At 37.2% G+C, this 17,866-nt stretch overlaps 1 protein-coding gene across 1 annotated transcript in view; it reads right to left on the bottom strand.

Annotated features, from left to right (window-relative positions):
* LOC139738911 (uncharacterized) overlaps positions 1–17,866 on the bottom strand; it is a 194,071-nt gene that overhangs the window by 55,662 nt on the left and 120,543 nt on the right. The window contains exons 10-11 of the mRNA XM_071649539.1: positions 13,169–13,238; positions 8,610–8,753 (exon numbers count right to left, since the gene is read on the bottom strand). Coding sequence (XP_071505640.1) covers positions 8,610–8,753; positions 13,169–13,238 — 214 coding nt within the window. The remainder of the gene's footprint in view (positions 1–8,609; positions 8,754–13,168; positions 13,239–17,866) is intronic.

Here is a 17,866-nt window from a genome sequence, read left to right as displayed (position 1 = left end):
AGAAAAGAGTGGGTTAATCCTATTAAAATAGCATGTAACAAAAATACTTCCACTTCCTGAACTCTATCAACTGCTAATACTGTTCAGAAAAGCAAGTTTTTTGGTCCTCATTTATTAATAAATGTTAAGAGCTCAGCTGGATGTAAAAATCAGGATGTGCCTCAATCTACAGATAACACAAAGTAAAGGCACTACTTATTAGCTGGATGTCTTTTTAAAAATCGGCATAAATACGAGCATCGTTTCATTCATTAAAAAGTGAGTCGTTCTAAGGTCGCACGAACACACACTCTAAAATAGAAAATGTCACATTATTGGTAATGTGGACTGTTTGGATTCTTTATGGCACTCATTTGTAGTTAGTAATATTAAAAAAATGTGTTCACACATTAACTTTTTTATATTCCATTGAAGTTACATTAGAGAGTAACATAAATGTATATACTAAGAGCTCCTTGAACATTTACACTTTTGCTATTGCCCCAACATTAAAAACACACATTTCAAAAGAAAAAACAACAACCTTACAATAAAGTAAACTTTCATTTTGTTTTGTTTTGTTTGTTTGTTTTTTGGTTTTGCGATTGACCAGAATTCGGCAAATATGACTTAAATTTCATTCGTACGCCTGAAAAAAAGCACAGATTTTTATGCAACTGGGCCATTGCATGGTGAAAAAGATTCATGAATCTTGGGTTTGCAACTTGAATTCAACATTATCAGTTTTCATTTTCAGTACAGTCTTCAGCAAAATATATGATTTTCTTTTTCCACCAGCTGTGGACATAATTATGATATTCAAGCCTACGCAACCGAGCGTTTGCAGATAACGGAAGATTCTCTCCAAAATAAACTTTCTGTTACTAACACTATCGTGCTGCATTAAAACTCTTCTTAACACAATTTGTTATGCTATGCCATATGCAGAGGTGGGACTGCATGGGCATAATGTAAGCTTTTTGGAAATGCTCTCCTGTTTCGTATAGCGGTCTGTAGGCTGACTTTGGAAGCAGCAGAGGCTATCCAATTCAATCCTGGGTAAATCTTGCTGCATACTGTATACGCTATAATTTTCACGTACATAAATTTTCGCGAATTGCCGCTGTCACACATTTTCGCGAGTGGTTAAATTCGCGATTGGGGGACCAGAGAAAATATGAAGTGGCAAAGAAAGTGTGAATTTTCAACTTACTAGCAAATAAGAATGATACTAGTTATACACTGCACGAAAAAAACTTACCAAACTCTGCGAACTAGTAAGTTAGAATTCAACATTTTTGAAGTGGTTAAGTCCATCGCGCTAGATTTCTGACGAGTGGTCCCCTTGCGATAATGGATTGGCTCTCTACAGTATTCGTAAGTAGACGTGGACGTGCGTAAACAAGCTTAGCCAGTATGGTCTGTTCGGTAAGCCGTGACATGGTATACCAGTAATGAAATGTTCGTATCATCAAGGCAAGGGGGATTCATTTTGGAAGGTAATATTTTCGCGTGTTGTTAATTTCGCGAATAGCTCCTGACTCGCGAAATTCGCGAAAATAAAACCCCCGCGAAATATATAGCGTATACAGTACATTGTCATTTTGTCATCATCAGAGTGGCATGAATTTCACTGCATATATTATACTGGAGAAAGTTTATGACACTGGTTAAATTTATTCAAACTGCACGATATCAGAAAAAAAGTCAATTGAATGAGAAACACGAACTTTAACCTTCTAAAATGTGTTGCCAATTTCAGTGTCTGTTTTATATTCTGCAATTAAGAGGCTGTTGAGAATTTTGCGACCAAAACAAACAATGAATTATAATCAACAGGGGCTCAAATGAAAGTGAAATCATTGTTCTACCATATGACACACTAACATATGAATAGTAACAATTATGTTTAATAGATACAGTTCTGAACAAGAGAAAAAAAGGAGGGTTCTGAGAATTGTTGGGTTAAGGGGACGAGAAGAGCAGGAAGTGACACTCATTCTCAGGCCGCCTCCCCCTCGTTCTCGCTCGCATCGATTGGAGAGAAACAGAGACAGCTATTGGTGACATCCTGCACCTGTTATCCCCCCGGCTTCCCTTTCCCGAATCCTCGTGCTCCTTATGATCCGTCTCATTACTACGTTCTCTGCTCACTGGGTTTTCAAGTCATCTCCCTCTCTCCTCTCTCTCTCTCGGAGTGGTGCATCTACATTCTACATCCTTCAAACTTTCACAGGATGGATGACGTTCTGACAATTAGCATGGAAATTCACACCACGTAGTTTGCAGGAACAGAAATTGAATCCTGCACTCGATTTATAACAAGACAGCAACTTATCATGGTGGTACATTTTAGATGACACAACTACATATTACCACCGTGACAAGTGAAGTTGTGGAGCTGTATGTGGTACCATTCTCAATGCATTAAAAATACCATGTTATTTTGAGTATAGTAATCACAATCATGACCCAAATACTGAAATGTTTACAATGAGACAAGAAATAATGTCTTATTTTGCAAGATTAGAGTTATTATCTACATCGCAATGCTTTGTATGATTTTTTTTGATATCCCACAATGCATCGCCAGTGTCGCTCCTTGATATTTTTACAAGCTGTGGTGCGCTGCAGTATACATTCATATATTCAATATTGAATTGGCCTTGCGATGTAGATTAGTAAGCATAGTATTCATAACATGCGCATATCAGCTCTTTGCAAATAGTCACGACTCAAAAAGTTCAAAATATTTTATACTAAAAACATAGCACTGCATCAAAAAGAAGCGACCCTGATCGCGACCCAAATTTTGAAATTTTTGCAACAAGAACAGCACTAACTGTGACTCATCTAATAAGAACCTTGGACTACATTGATCAGGAGGTGCCTAGTCCAAGTACCCTAGCAGGAGCAACTGAAGAGTTTAATCACAAAATGAGTAAACTCCATTCTTGTTAATGTGAGATATTTGCGATTTAAACTGCTTGAAAAAAAAAAACCACAGAAAATAATAAGGAAGTGTGGGATATTCTTAGTCATAACCTCAAGAATATTCCTGTTCATGTACCATATGAGCTAACATTGGAATGGTTGAGTTTCAGTGATGATGGACTTACTTTGAAATTCTTGAAAACGGCACTTAACCCATTTTGCAATCAAACTCTTACAATTGTACCCCCCACAGTCAAGGAACATTATTCTCATTACCTTATACTTCGGTAGGGACTCATATCCTTGAGTCCTGTGGACGTCACTTGCTTTTAAGCATGCAATGCTCATTAAGTGGTTATGTAAATCAAATGAATTCAAACTTGAATCACAATCAAACAGTACAGAATTCCTCTAAATGATTGTCTGATACTAGATACAGTGGAATTAACAAATCAAAAACTCTTTTAAAAAAGACATTAAAACAACAGTTTCCCCATAATATGGAATGCTGAATGTTTTCATTGTAGGCTTGTTGCCAAGTTGAACCTCTGCAGACTGTAATTCCAATATTTTGAGTTGGGATCATAGTAACAATGGGAACTGAACAGCTGCACTGTCTGAACTTGGGCACAATTACAGATTATTTGAAAGCCCTTTGCACTCTTCTAAAATTTCCTCTCATTGATTGCAATTAGCAATCAGCCACATTTTCCCCCCTCTCCCTCCCTTTTCCTCTCCCCTTCTTTCTTCCTACCCCTCTCCACCCCCCCACCCCCCCGAGTTCTCTGCCATCGGTGGTGCGATCGCGATGAAATTTTGCATGCGTGAGACCCGCGTCATAATCTACAAGATTGTGTCATAAGATTTTTTGAAACAATCAATTTCTAATTTTAATTAATTAATTATGCAAATTAAGCTCAAGATGATATTTTAGCCTAATTAAAAGCATTGAGACTCTTAATTTTTGATCTGTAAATCTGTTTTAGCATATTCAACAATTGTACATCACAAAAACTTCCAAAACTCATTTCAATTCTTATGTATTCTATTGTTTTCAGAATTTCTTATGTATTTCTCTGTTTTTCAACTTTTGTTTTTTCTTTGTTTTTTCACTGGAAATTGTCACTGACCACTTTTCTACCATAATTAGCACAAAATTAATCAATGAAAGTGATTAATTATAAAAATAATCAGGTTTTTATGACTTTCATGACAGAGCACTGTTTTCCATAGGAAATGTACACAAAATCACAAAATTGTGCCCGTTTTGGGGCGACATTCCGTTACAAAAATGGGCTTGGCTTCGCAAAAGTATGCGCGGACGTTGCAAATTTGGTCTCAAAAGTTGCGCAAGACTTGAACGAAGAAAGTCAAGAAGCCTCGCGACGAGGCCTTCTCGCGTTACAGAATTATAGCGCGAAACGTTGAGGGGGGCGGATTCCGCCCCCCGGCCCTTTTAGGGTTAAAGGCTACAAACTACATGTGATATCAATGTAGGGATTGAGTACAGTAGCCTCCATACATGGAACTGATTTGGTATTCTGACCTTTTCCTATGTGGAATACATACTTGTGTCCATGTCCTTATCCCCATAAGCATCCCTGTACCAAAATACCCAATTCTGCTGACTGTGAATCACCATCCATAGAATGGGGGAAAACAGAACTCAAGATTTGCAGTATGATAAGTCTTGTAGAAGGCAGATGGGTACTGGCATGATTTTTTGACAAGTTTCTCGAAGGATAAATAAAAGTGAAAAATCCCTGGACATTTCTGTTCTTTTACATGATGTCGTGGAGATAATGCAGAATGAATCAAAAATGGCATCAAACCTAAAGTGGGTTTCAGAACATTTGAGCTCAAGTCTGCCTTGTTCATATCCTGATCCTGATATCCTGAAACCATGCTTCTCGGCTTTATGATGAAATTCAGACCAATACAAAATTGATGAAGCGCAGATTGGTACAAAATTAATTACTACTCCCTGGGACACAAGTAAAGTCCACCTTAGCACTAAAACAGAAAGGTGATTGCCACAGCAGAAAATGACAAGTGGTACCCAATTATGCGATGTGGCATCAAATATATGAAAGCAAATCTGTGCCTTTATAACTTGACCAAATTTTTGTATCAGCCCAAGATTGTGGTTTAAATATGAGAATGCTGGAATCATAAAAAAAAAAACAACCATCCATAGTGTGGTACTGTTCATGGATAAAGTGCCGTGCCTAGGAAAACAACCATTGCTGCCATGGGACTCCCACCAGGGAACACATGAATATTTTTTGATGTCATATATGTTCTACTAATGAACGTCTTGTTTCTGCGGGATTAAAAACATGCGAAATTAATCTCACCCAGCCAAACGTGAAAAACTACTCACTCCAAAATAGCTACTTTTACAGTATTCTACAAATAAAAACCCTTATATTAACATGCCTCAGAAATATCTGAAAGTGAATTACAACAATCAAATCTGGAATGGAGATAGTTCAGATATCAAACTTTAGATTTTTGAACTCAAACGACTTTGTAAGTTTCTCATTTGCCGTTTTCTCAGCTCTAATGTTGAAAGGTCACATAAAGTTTAAAATCAAGACTGCAGTCCTTGTGACAAACATTACAGGCTTACAGCAATTTGTATTACCCTGAATAAGTGCAAATTTTCTCCACCAGTAACTTGATTACAATCCCTACACTATTAGATTCACTTCTGAGACTTCAAAGTAGACTAGTAGACAAAACATTAAGAGAAAGTCAGGCGTCACTGCAAATCATTCCTTATTAAAATGAAATGATTGGCATCTTGTACATTCAGTTGGATGATGTAGGCTAGTCAATCAATCGTGCCAAATAGAATTTCATCCTCGATCGGTGCAATGATGATAAGAAATGAGCACCCACCACTTCATGACATTTGCAGAAATATGATGCTTAAAAAGAAAAAAAAAATGGAGGGGGGGGGGGAGAAAGACGAGCGACAGAATTTCAGAAATTAAACCAATTTGAGGTACAAATTTTCATCCATGAGATATCCATGCGGTGCTAAATTGATGCAAGTGCTAAGTAACGCTTCAATTTAATTGGCAGCTATATCCGGGGCCAGGATGAAAGCTCTGCTAATCGTAGCCAGGGGATTGTGTGCTCCCCAGCTTAGTCATCTACTTCCTATCAGTCAAATTGAATGCAGCGAAAATTCCCTCTCTTTTCCAGAGCTAACAGTAAGTCTGATTTCGCATGATTTCCACTCATTTACAGATGAGACCATCTCGCCTCCACTCACTCTTTTACTTTGTGTACATGTTGATGGAATTGACAGATCTAAAATTAAAACTTGTGAGACCATACGAGGGAAGAGTCTCCCATGTAAAATTCCCTCCTGAACAGTGATCTAAAATCATGTTATCCCAATCAGATACTATTTTGATTTTAAACTATCTCCGCATATTTAATGTTCACAGAAAGACTCATGATGGTAAGAATCATTCAGAATGCATTCAAGCAAAGCTGTTTTTTTTTTCTCTGTAGCTTATTTTGCACAGAGATTCTGAGTGCTTAGAATGCATTCACACAAGAGAATCAAACAGGGATATTACAAGGATGTTGATGGTAACATTGTTCTGGAGGTTCTCTCCTAATGCAGAATTAAGACTGCACTGCACCAATTTCGATGTGGTTAATTGATTTTTTAAGTTCAGGGGGGCATTTCATGAAGCAATTTGTCAGATATTTCGTCTGACAAACTGTTAAAAGCTACTGAAATCCTTGCTTCTGATTGGCTGAAAGCAAATTTTGTCCGACAAGTTGTCGGACAAAATGCTTCATGAAATGCCCCCCAAGATAGTGAATGACTGTATTCTGATACAATGATGGCTTACTGATCACTAATCAAGAATTTATTAACGATCGATTATAGAATAGAATCTCAAATCTATATCATGGCACGCAATCATTCTCTGCTGACTGGGATGGAGTCAAATCAAATCAAATCAAAATCAAATCAAGTTCAGTTCAAATGATATGCGTCCTTCAGGGATGAAGAGATGATGATACGAGGATGCAGTCTGAGTTCTGTAATCTCTTGATCGCTTTCACTATCGAAACTAGCACAGAGCATGAACGAAAAGTGCACTACAGCCTGGTCAGCAACTTCTCTTTTTAGTTGCTGTGGTAACACACGAGAGGGGGGAAAGGTAGGGGGATGTGGCCCCCTCCCTTCCTCCTATCTCCTGGCTTTCATATCCCACCCCTCTTCCTGACTGAAACAGAACCTTTCACCCCATGTCCATCAAGGAGGCATTCCGGCTGGGCGCCTATCTTGAAAGCAGTCATTCCAATGAACGCAAGTGTGTTATCTCTGAAAACCTCCCAGCATCCTAACATGCTTTCTGCTAAAGAGTGGCTGGGGAAAAAAAAAGAGTCCCCAAGCCAATCTACCTCAAGCTAGCATGTGATGGGATCTTTCAGAAACCTGCCAAAACCTGCAGACAGGTACATGCAAAATTTCTCCCACGTGAAAAATGTCTACTGCCTTAGAAATGTGACAAGAAAGTACTGTATGTGCATAACATTAGCACGTAATGATTATGAAGACTATATTATACACGTTTGACAGTCAGCTCTGTCTATTTCAAGCCAAAGCAAAGTTTTGGTGGGGGTGGAAAAAAAATGAACGAATTGAGAAAGAGGCCATCAGCCATTTTTATTTGCAACGCAAGATGATATAGACTGTGTCAACCAGTATAAGGTTGAGTACAGGAGACTTGCATGACCTTTTCTTGTCTTTAAAAACTACTTCATCTGAAATTCAACCATTCACATTTGTATATTGCATTATATTTCAGTCCTTCTATCATTTCATCACAATTTAACAATCACCCTGACTTCTTCCCTCACATAATTCTACAAGATGAAAAGAGCCATATTTTCTCTGTTCTTTTTTTCCAACAAATTCTGAAATGTGCACTAAGGCATGGAGATGCGGTTGGATAAACTTGGGACTGCATCAGGAGTATCACGATCCTTCATCTACATGTTTTTCATTTCTTAATCCCTCCCCTCCCCTCTGTCATCCTTAAAGCCACTTCCAAGCTTCCTGACAGACAATCCAACTTTTCTGCACCTGCATGCGACTGCTGCCTATTTGAATGCAATGAAACGCTAATCCCACTGAAATTTGTGGCACAGTGGATGTACCACATGCTATTCCTGAACTCTGAACGGATGCTAAAATATCATGTGCTATCATTCTTGATTCTTAAGAAAATGTTCTATTATTGTCCAATGTGTTTCTGAAATGAACTTTATTCTATAGCATTTGTTCTATGGCATCATGGCACCAATTCACACATGGCATTTAAACTGAAATAAATGTCATGCAGTTGCTTATATCTAACAAGTTTGATTGCCTGATATGACAAGAGCCAGTATATTTCGTCAAGACGAGAACAACATACTTTGTGTGTGATCAAATATTGATCAAACACTTTGTTCTTTTTGTGTAGTATTATGTTCTCTCTTTGCACTTTTGTCATTGTGAATCAGACACAATTCAGCCATTGGGATGCAAAGTTTGACAATTAATAAACCATTCAATTCAATTCAATTTCAAAACATTCCTATTTTGTGAGACTGCAGTTGCTGCAGTGTAATGGTAATTACTGCTCTCTATTCAAGTTGAACGTGGGGATCCGTACCTCGTAGTAGCCCTTGAGCATCGTATTGATGTTCTCCTGCTGGGACTTGACGCTTCCTGTCGTCGTGACGACGCTGGCATTGAAGACGTCCTCCCCAACATTGGCCACAGAGTCTCGTCTGTCTCCACAGGCATAGCGGATTGCCTGAGAAAGGTGGGGGTAGGGGAGGAGAGGGTGGGGTTTGGGAGGGGCGATTGGAAAAAAAAAGGAGAGCACTCAAAAGTACAGCGACATATCCCATGAAAACCTAGATGGCAATTACCCTGAGCTGCAGAAAACTGCCAGAAAAGACACCACTGACCTCGGTATAAAAGGAATTTCACCAAAAACAGCACCTCCAGAGCGTAGCCAGTGAAAAACTGGTCTGCTTGTTTTCTATAACATTGAACAATATGTAGCTAAATCTATGCAAAGGTAAGACAGGTAAAAAACTAGAAATGTCGCTCTGGCGACTGGTATGCCTCCGCCATAATGCATGATTTTCCCAATAGGTCTAGATACATGTAGTACATGTTGACAATGTGTGATTACATTTTCACAAAATTGGCAAAATACTGAAATGACAAGTTTGTCACAAATGTGTTGAATGTTCACCTTCCTTGACCTAGGTTTAATTGGATGAATAGGAGAGCATGTATCTAGGTATTTAAGGACTTGAACTTGACTTTGACCCATTCATACATTTAGGCATCGAGTAATTTTCAAGGTACAGGTGTGGAGAAAAAGTGCAATTTCTGAATTGAATAGTAAATTGTTACCATTTTCATCTGGCCCTTGACCCTAAAATTCATAAGATAATCACTTTCAGGTAGGACATACATAATATGTACTAAGTTTCAAGATAACTTGAGCCACTTCCGAGATATGGAGGAAAAAGTTAGTTCAGCACTTTCACTTGATCTTTGACCTTTTGACCTTTGAGGCAAAAAAAGAAGAAAAAAAAAACTTCCAGAGAATTTCTATTAGGTTACACATGCATACACCAAGTATTAAAAAAAAAAATAACCCTGCTGGCATTGCATAAATACGAAGGAAATAGTAAAATTTTGAAGTGTTGCACTTGACCTTTGACCCCATGAACTCTACATTCTCTAGATAATCACTTCCAGTCAGTACATGTATATAATATATTCCATACAGATACCTTGAACAATTTTCCAAGGTACGGAGAAAAAAAAGAAGTTTTAATATTCTTACTTGACCTTTTGACCTTTGACCTCATGACCCAAACTTTCACCAGAGAATCTTAATTGGGTAATACATGTATACACTAAGTTTCAAGAAAATATCTTCAGGCATTCAATAGATATGGTGGAAATAGTGAAATTTTATGTATTTGACCCTGACCTTTTGACCTTTGACCTTTGACCTCATGACCCAAACTTTCACCAGAGAATTTCAACTGGGTAATACATGCATACACTAAGTTTCAAGAAAATATCTTCAGGCATTCAATAGATATGGTGGAAATAGTGAAATTTGATGTATTTGACCCTGACCTTTTGACCTTTGACCTCATTACCCAAACTTTCACCAGAGAATCTTAATTGGGTAATACAAGTATACACTAAGTTTCAAGAAAATATCTTCAGGCATTCAATAGATATGGTGGAAATAGTGAAATTTTATGTATTTGACCCTGACCTTTTGACCTTTGACCTCATGACCCAAACTTTCACCAGAGAATTTCAATTGGGTAATACATGTATACACTAAGTTTCAAGAAAATATCTTCAGGCATTCAATAGATATGGTGGAAATAGTGAAATTTGATGTATTTGACCCTGACCTTTTGACCTTTGACCTTTGACCTCATGACCCAAACTTTCACCAGAGAATCTTAAATGGGTAATACATGTATACACTAAGTTTCAAGAAAATATCTTCAGGCATTCAATAGATATGGTGAAAATAGTGAAATTTTATGTATTTGACCTTGACCTTTTGACCTTTGACCTTGAGCATGTGCACCCAAAAGTTGATAGGCACAACTTCACCCCCTAATACACATACATGCCAAGTTTCATTAGGATACCTCAACAGGTTTTGATAGTTACCTTGTCCACAAAATTCATTACGGACGGACGGACGGACGGAAGGACGGACGGACGGACAACCCGAAAACATAATGCCTCCGGCACCACGTCGTGGCGGAGGCATAAAAATGCACACACCGAAGAAATTCGATGAAAATTGATGAAAGAAGAGACAATAGAGCTCATTATGAACTTTACTGTTATACTGCATTTGATCTTCCACGCATGGACTTATGGAGAACTATACCAGAAAGATCTATCTGGCTTCAATTGTGATATTGACCTTTCTATACCCAGATCAAATGCTCCTACTTTCTTGCTGATATTAGGCTGTACTGAATACTGGCTAAAACATCATGAAATGCCACTGCAGGGTGACCATGTACTTTTAAGATGTACAGACTGCCACATGCTTCAAACAGATTTGCAAGTTCAAAGCACAAATAGAACATCTTCTATCAATATTTGGAATTCTATATTTTGAATGGCTGACTGACTATTACTTGACAGGCCAACTTTTCATAAGGTAACATAGTACTTACATGAATCTGCACAAATTCCACAGTTAGGCACATTTCCACAATATAATACATATCTTCCTCTATCCAGGTCATTGGAACACTAATCACACAAAAAAAGTCAGTCTACTTCTCCTCCAGTATCATACTTAACATGCTTGGAGACATAAAAATATTCACAAAACATCCACACAGCTTGGATTCAGAGGCAAATAGCTTTTCAGAACTAAACTGCTAGATGGGGAATCATGCAGAGTGCACCCAGCACTGAACAACATTCATGTGAATTTTGATCTTACACACAGGGAAATGTGAAACCGCTGACAGTCTGCTGTAGATATGAAAAGAGCACTTGATATCTGAATTAGCAGCAGGTATATGAACACAGAAAGACTGTGTAACATATACTCTCTTTTTCCATACTGTTTTCTCTGATCTTCCTATCCCTACCATTCTCTTATTTGCTCTTTTCCAATCTCTCAACTCACTCCCTGCCTGGATTTGGGTAATGAGATCCATTACTAGATGACGTGATAAAGTTTGATATCAGTTACGAAGCTGAAGTTATTTTGTGGATACAACAGCTGCACAGTAGTTTGACTGAACAGATCACGAAATAGAACTCTGAAAAGAGATGTATGGATTAACGTGATGACTCTCAGAAAAGAATGCATATTGTCATGGATCAAAACACACCGAAGAAGTGCAATCCTCTCAACACCGTAGTCTTAATTGTCTAGGTATCAACATAAGCTATCAGTTATTAAAGTATTATTTTGATGACCATCAAACACGTTGAAGACAAAACAGTAAATACATGGTTTATCTTTCACTAATGTAATGAATATTCCACCGATCAAAACTACGGCTTATATCTTGCCTTTATTCACTGAAAGACATTTCAACAGCAGGTATATTTATGAATTTGGTTCTACCATTTTTCTTTTCTTAGTCTGTGATACAAGTGTTTAAAGGACAAGTTCACCTTCATAAACATAAGGATTGAGAGAATACAACAATATTAGTAGAACACATCAGTGAAAGTTTGAGGAAAATTGGGCAATCGATGCAAAAGTTATGAATTTTTAAAATTTTTGTGTTGGAACCGCTGGATGAGGAGACTACTACAGCTTGTGAGTCATATGCGTACAACAGTACAAAGAAAATGTAAAGAAAATTCAACATATTTTCACTTTTTTCGCATGATAATAGAGCACTTGAATTGCCTCTTTCTAAAGGCAGGGGGAATAATATTACCCCTAACATTTGTCGCTAACAAGTCGGGGGAATGTGTACTTTTTTCAAAAGATGAAATTTTGTGAAATTCTCTTTATATTTTCCTTATATTGTTGTACGCATGTGACATCTAAGTTATTCACACACTGCAGTAGTCTTCTCATCCAGCGGTTACTGCACAAAAACTTCAAAAATTCATAACTTTTGAACGGATTGTGCGATTTTCCTCAAACTTTCAATGATGTGTACGTGCTACTAATATTGCTATATTCTCTCAATCCTTATGTTTGTGAAGGTGAACTTGTCCTTTAATATTTACAGGTAGGAAAAACAACTCAGAACTTTACCTCATACTGTATACGCCATAATAGGTAGTCTAATTTTTCAAAAATTGGGACTTCACAACAATTTCATGACTGGTTACTCGACACTTGATATTGGAATACAATATCATCACACACCTTGTTCATGTACTGAGTACTTTGTACCAGTACCTGTATGTTTGCACGTTGTATTCAGGTTGGGATGAGAGTCAATGCTTTGAGGTGTTCTTAAATTTGCAAATAGCACCTGACTTATGAAATTTGTGAAAATAAAAACCTCACAAAAGATATGGCATATACAGAACATATCCTAACATACAAGTGCCAGTTAGACCAATGTTTACATCAAAACTTATATGAGGTAAGAGACAAAGCAAGACTAAATTGATTGACAAGATTGCTGATTAATCCACCTGACACGATGAGATGGTCTCCTATTCGCTTACCTTGAACCACTCATCACGATGCCTCTCCAATTCAGCTGCTGACGTTGTTCCACTCACGATCACCCGGAAGCTGCAAATGAGGAGAATGTGAATTTACCAACTGTTACATTGGATCAAGAATACTACATGTAAAACAAACAGGATAAACATAGACCAAAATACATAGAATAAATCAAAGAGTGATCTGTTTACAGATGTGGACTTATTTGCACCTTTTTCTCTTATTGATCTAAAAGAATACAGAATACTATGCTCTACAACATGAAAGTTTACCTTCTACACATCTCTATATTCAGGGCTGCACACTAACCCATTTTTTCCACTGGTCCAACCTACATGTCAGACCAGTAGGTACCCAGTTTTTCCATTTTTTTACTGGTCAGGGACCGTCTGACCAGTGCCAGAGTGCAGCGTCGCTTTATTAACCAATGCTTTGCTTAAATGAAATTCCAGCAAGCAGACAGAAGTGTGCATTATGTAATGCACGTTCTGGTCCATCTGTACTTGCCTCTCTTAACCACAAAGTTACCCCTTGACACTATCAAAATGTGTTGATGCAGATTAGCTGCGGACATTAGAAAACGAATAAGGAATTCATCGAAGTCTACTTATAGTTTCTGAGTGTAGTCATCAGTGGATTGCCCTGCAAGACCTGCAAAGACCTGCAAGGCCCTATTTCATAAAAAGTTGATATGATAGCAACTCTGGCAGGAATGGCTATTGTCATGGTAATAACAAGAATCCAGCTTCCTGATTGGTTGTTGCCATGAGACTCTGCCATTCCAGCACGAGTTGCTATCTAAACGTCTTATATGAAATGGGGCCCTGAAGTTACTCCACCTTCCCTTTCCTATGCCTGATCATACAATATTTTTCGATTGTTTACAACAGCAGGGCTATAACAACTTTCATTCGGTAAATTAGTCTCCTCTGGCTAAAATCTTCTCTTTTTTTTGTCTACCTTCTGTTAAAAAAAAAAAATGTGCACCAGCTACAAGAAAATGTCTCAGTCTCTGCACTTCATAATTCATCAGAGCTGATATGACTGAGGTTAACATTCAGTGGTGTTATGAATTAAGGTCCTGCAGTATGCACAGGGTTAAGACTTCCTTAATAATCTTGCAATGAACCACTGGGACATAAGGTGCATAATTCCTCTTGCTTCCTTCCTCTCTTTATTGCTTTTTTTTCAATAAGCACATTGCTTGTAATCTTTTCCCCGACAGTCACCAAAAATAGAATGCTCCTGCATTAACCCACAGCATGTACAAGGTTGATGCAAGACTGCCAGGAAAACAATGACTCCAACGAAGTCTTGTATATCTGACTCACATCGAAAAAGAAACCGAACTTCTTTCGGTTGAGACCTTGATTACTAAAGGCTCACTCCATCTCAACATCCTGATCCTACATACAAATGCTGCAGACTCAGCTTTACTCTTTTTTTTTAAACTTCATTTTTTTTTGTTGTAAAATCAAGTTCAAGAGGAGACCTGTGCGGGCCTCGCTACGAGTTAAGATCCAAAACTGATATCAGGACACTGTGCATGACACACTGTTTCCCCCTTTGACATTAGCATAGTCTCTCTTATGAGAACCCCTCCAATTCATTGCCTGAAGATGATTCTCATATTGACATAACGTCTCTCTGAACATTACCGTAAAAGTGGAAATTTTCCTGCTCCCCTGGAAAGATGAATTTCACTTTTTTTTTTCTCAATTCCATGAAGCCAAAATATGAAGAAGTATTACGTACCACAAAAAAAAAGATGTCTGTGTTTACATTCTTGCGCTAATTTCATGTCATATGAAATGTGCAAAAATTTCTACATAGCAAACGTTTTCACTTTTACAGAAGGCTACATATAAAATTTGGGCAGAACTGCAGTTTTACTACATTCACTGCTACTGTTCAACAGTTTTTGTTTGCTTGGAGCAAGAATTCATGGTTCATCTCTTTCATATTAACATGGATGATACAGTAATGTTACTTGCAATGCTGTAAAAAGAAAACAAACACACACATGAGTAAATGTCATTCAGCAGGTAAAACCACTTCAAAATACAGCATCATTACAGTTTTGTCTTATTTTCACATGATTGAAAAAATAAATAAATACAAAAGAACAGTTCAAACTCCATTCAATGCTACTCATGTTGTAACATTCTATCTTGTTTATCTAACAAAAGTAATACTTTTAGGGAAAACATTACAGTTGGCATGGTTCTACAAGGGCCCTTTGCATAAAAGTTACAATTATGGTTTTTTGCCAGCCAATGGTAACTACCATGGCAACAATACTCAACAGCCAATCAAAATCAAGAATTCCATGGAAGTTACCATTGGATGGCAAAGTTACCATAATTGAAACTTTTATGCAACGGGTCCCTCATCATAAGAGATCACCTGGCCAAAATCCTCACATTGAATTAAACATATTACTGAGTGGAATATCGATCCAGAAAAAAAAAATCACAAACGTCATTATGTGAAGGTTGAAAAAAGTTTTGGCTGGTTTTATACACCTTGTAGACAATGTTGATTACTAGCAACTTTCACACAATGATAACATTAAAAAAATCTTATACACAGACATTGCAGAAAAATCAGGCACAAACACAAACACAAACACAAACACAAACACAAACACAGACACAGACAAAGACACAGACACAAACACAAACACACACACAGCACACACACATGCACACACATACACACACACACACTGCCATCAAACACTTTCCTTACATACACTTCAAAGTAGCCCGATATTCAGTTGAATTGCCACTTCCTCAACTTATGCGCTTGTTCGGTAATACATTAATTCGTGGTATATGAGGCTAGACTTAGCCTTAACTTAAGGCTACAGTCTAACCCCAATTATAACACTGCTTCCTTACCATGAAAACCTCAATACAGTTGCTGAAAATTGATACATACAGGTTTTTGATATCATTAGATCTGTCAGACTCCATGGATACCATCCAATGATACATAATTTGTCACAACACATTGGGATAAAAATCTGCCACGAAAATGATACCTAGGCTAACAAACATATAAATACAATTTCCAGAAAATTAGCTTTGAGGTTTACATACAATCAATCATGCAGGATATTGGGTAATTGAATGTAATAGGCCAATGTAAGTCACCGTGATAACATGCTTCTTTGAAAAAAAAAATACAAGTGTCGATTTCAACTTATTCTTGGACTTGACAGTCAGGACAGTAGCATTTAAAATAATTATAAAACTTACTTGATGTTTGAATGGATAAGAGATAATTTCTATTGTCATCCAGACCACCTTCATTTACCTTTTCTGGGGTTTAATGTCTGCTACATTTATCAAGACATAGTCAAACTTGAAATAAGAGACTATAGGTGTACAAAACTAGATTACCCATACCAAAACAGATGATTTATTTTAACAGGACAAGTATTTTGGCAGAGTTAAAACTCCACAACCTGGAACCAAGACTAACTCTTTCATGGTTTCATGTTCTTTTAGCATCAACAGAATTGCCAGAGGGATATAAAATCTTTACTCTTATACATATTTGAACTTCTAACAACATGATCATTCAAATTCACTATCAGGAAATCTCTAGCAATGGTAAAAATATTTGTGGTATAACATGATATATGACCCTGTCTCACAAAACCCACAAAAAAAGTAACTAAACAAAACTTCTTTTATTCTAGTTAAGGTCAGCTTTAAAATCATATTTAATTCATCTTTGATTAGATGTTCCTGACTCACCTAAATAAATACTGGAAAAAACAAACAAACAAATGACCTTTAAGAATGCTACTTTTGTGTAAAGGGCTTTCAAGTTTTGGTAAAAGTGCAGTGAGTTTCTCTTTACGGCTTGTGATAAAAACAACACATTTAAAACTCCATAGCAACCACTATGAAGGGATAATTAAATGAACCAAGCACTTAGTACACTTATTAACAACTTTGTAGGCCTTTTCATGATAAAGTGAAAGTGTCAAAGATACTTTTAGGTGTTTTTTATAAGTTTTCATAGGATTTTCATGCATACTCTCATATTCCTCATAGGTGGAAAATGGAGAAAGCCATTATGAGACAGAAATAACTGGTTCTTCACAAACTGTTCAAACACTAGTTTACTTAATTCTATGCTTCTAAACTTCATCAAATCTGGATAGCAACTGGGCAACTCGGTCAGAAAACATTAAAAACCCCAATCAGCTGAGTTGAGTCATACCCAAATTGCTATTTTCCGACTAGAAAATTAACCTTTAAGACTTGTGGCTTTTGTAGTGCAAATGTCACAAGTTCATGCATAAAATTTGGGTAGGGCCTACTGTGCTGCAGTTTGGATCACAAAATGAGAGAGTTTATTTATACATCACAACATCAGGAAGTGAGACATATAGATAAAATTTCACCCCCAATAGCCAAGTTTGGATTTATTACATCCATTGATAGTCTAGATTTCTTTGTGTCCTTCACATTGTGGTCAGTGGTCAGAATTTACTTGAAATGTTGAACTATAAACCATCACAGACGATGAATTTAAGCTGCATTTGATGTTGAAATGGGAGGCAAAGCCTAATTTTCCATTGACCACCAATATGATCAACAAATATGATACCAAAAAAAAAAAATTAACATGGCAAACCAAGAACTTGAATGCAAAAACAGTGGATATGGACGAACAGA

The sequence above is a fragment of the Diadema antillarum genome, unplaced genomic scaffold, assembly GCF_040938485.1.
Source record: "Diadema antillarum isolate AM-2024a unplaced genomic scaffold, OU_Dant_1.0 seq00000773_RagTag, whole genome shotgun sequence".
In the NCBI taxonomy this organism is placed as follows: domain Eukaryota; kingdom Metazoa; phylum Echinodermata; class Echinoidea; order Diadematoida; family Diadematidae; genus Diadema; species Diadema antillarum.
This window is presented reverse-complemented; position numbering and strand designations above follow the sequence as displayed.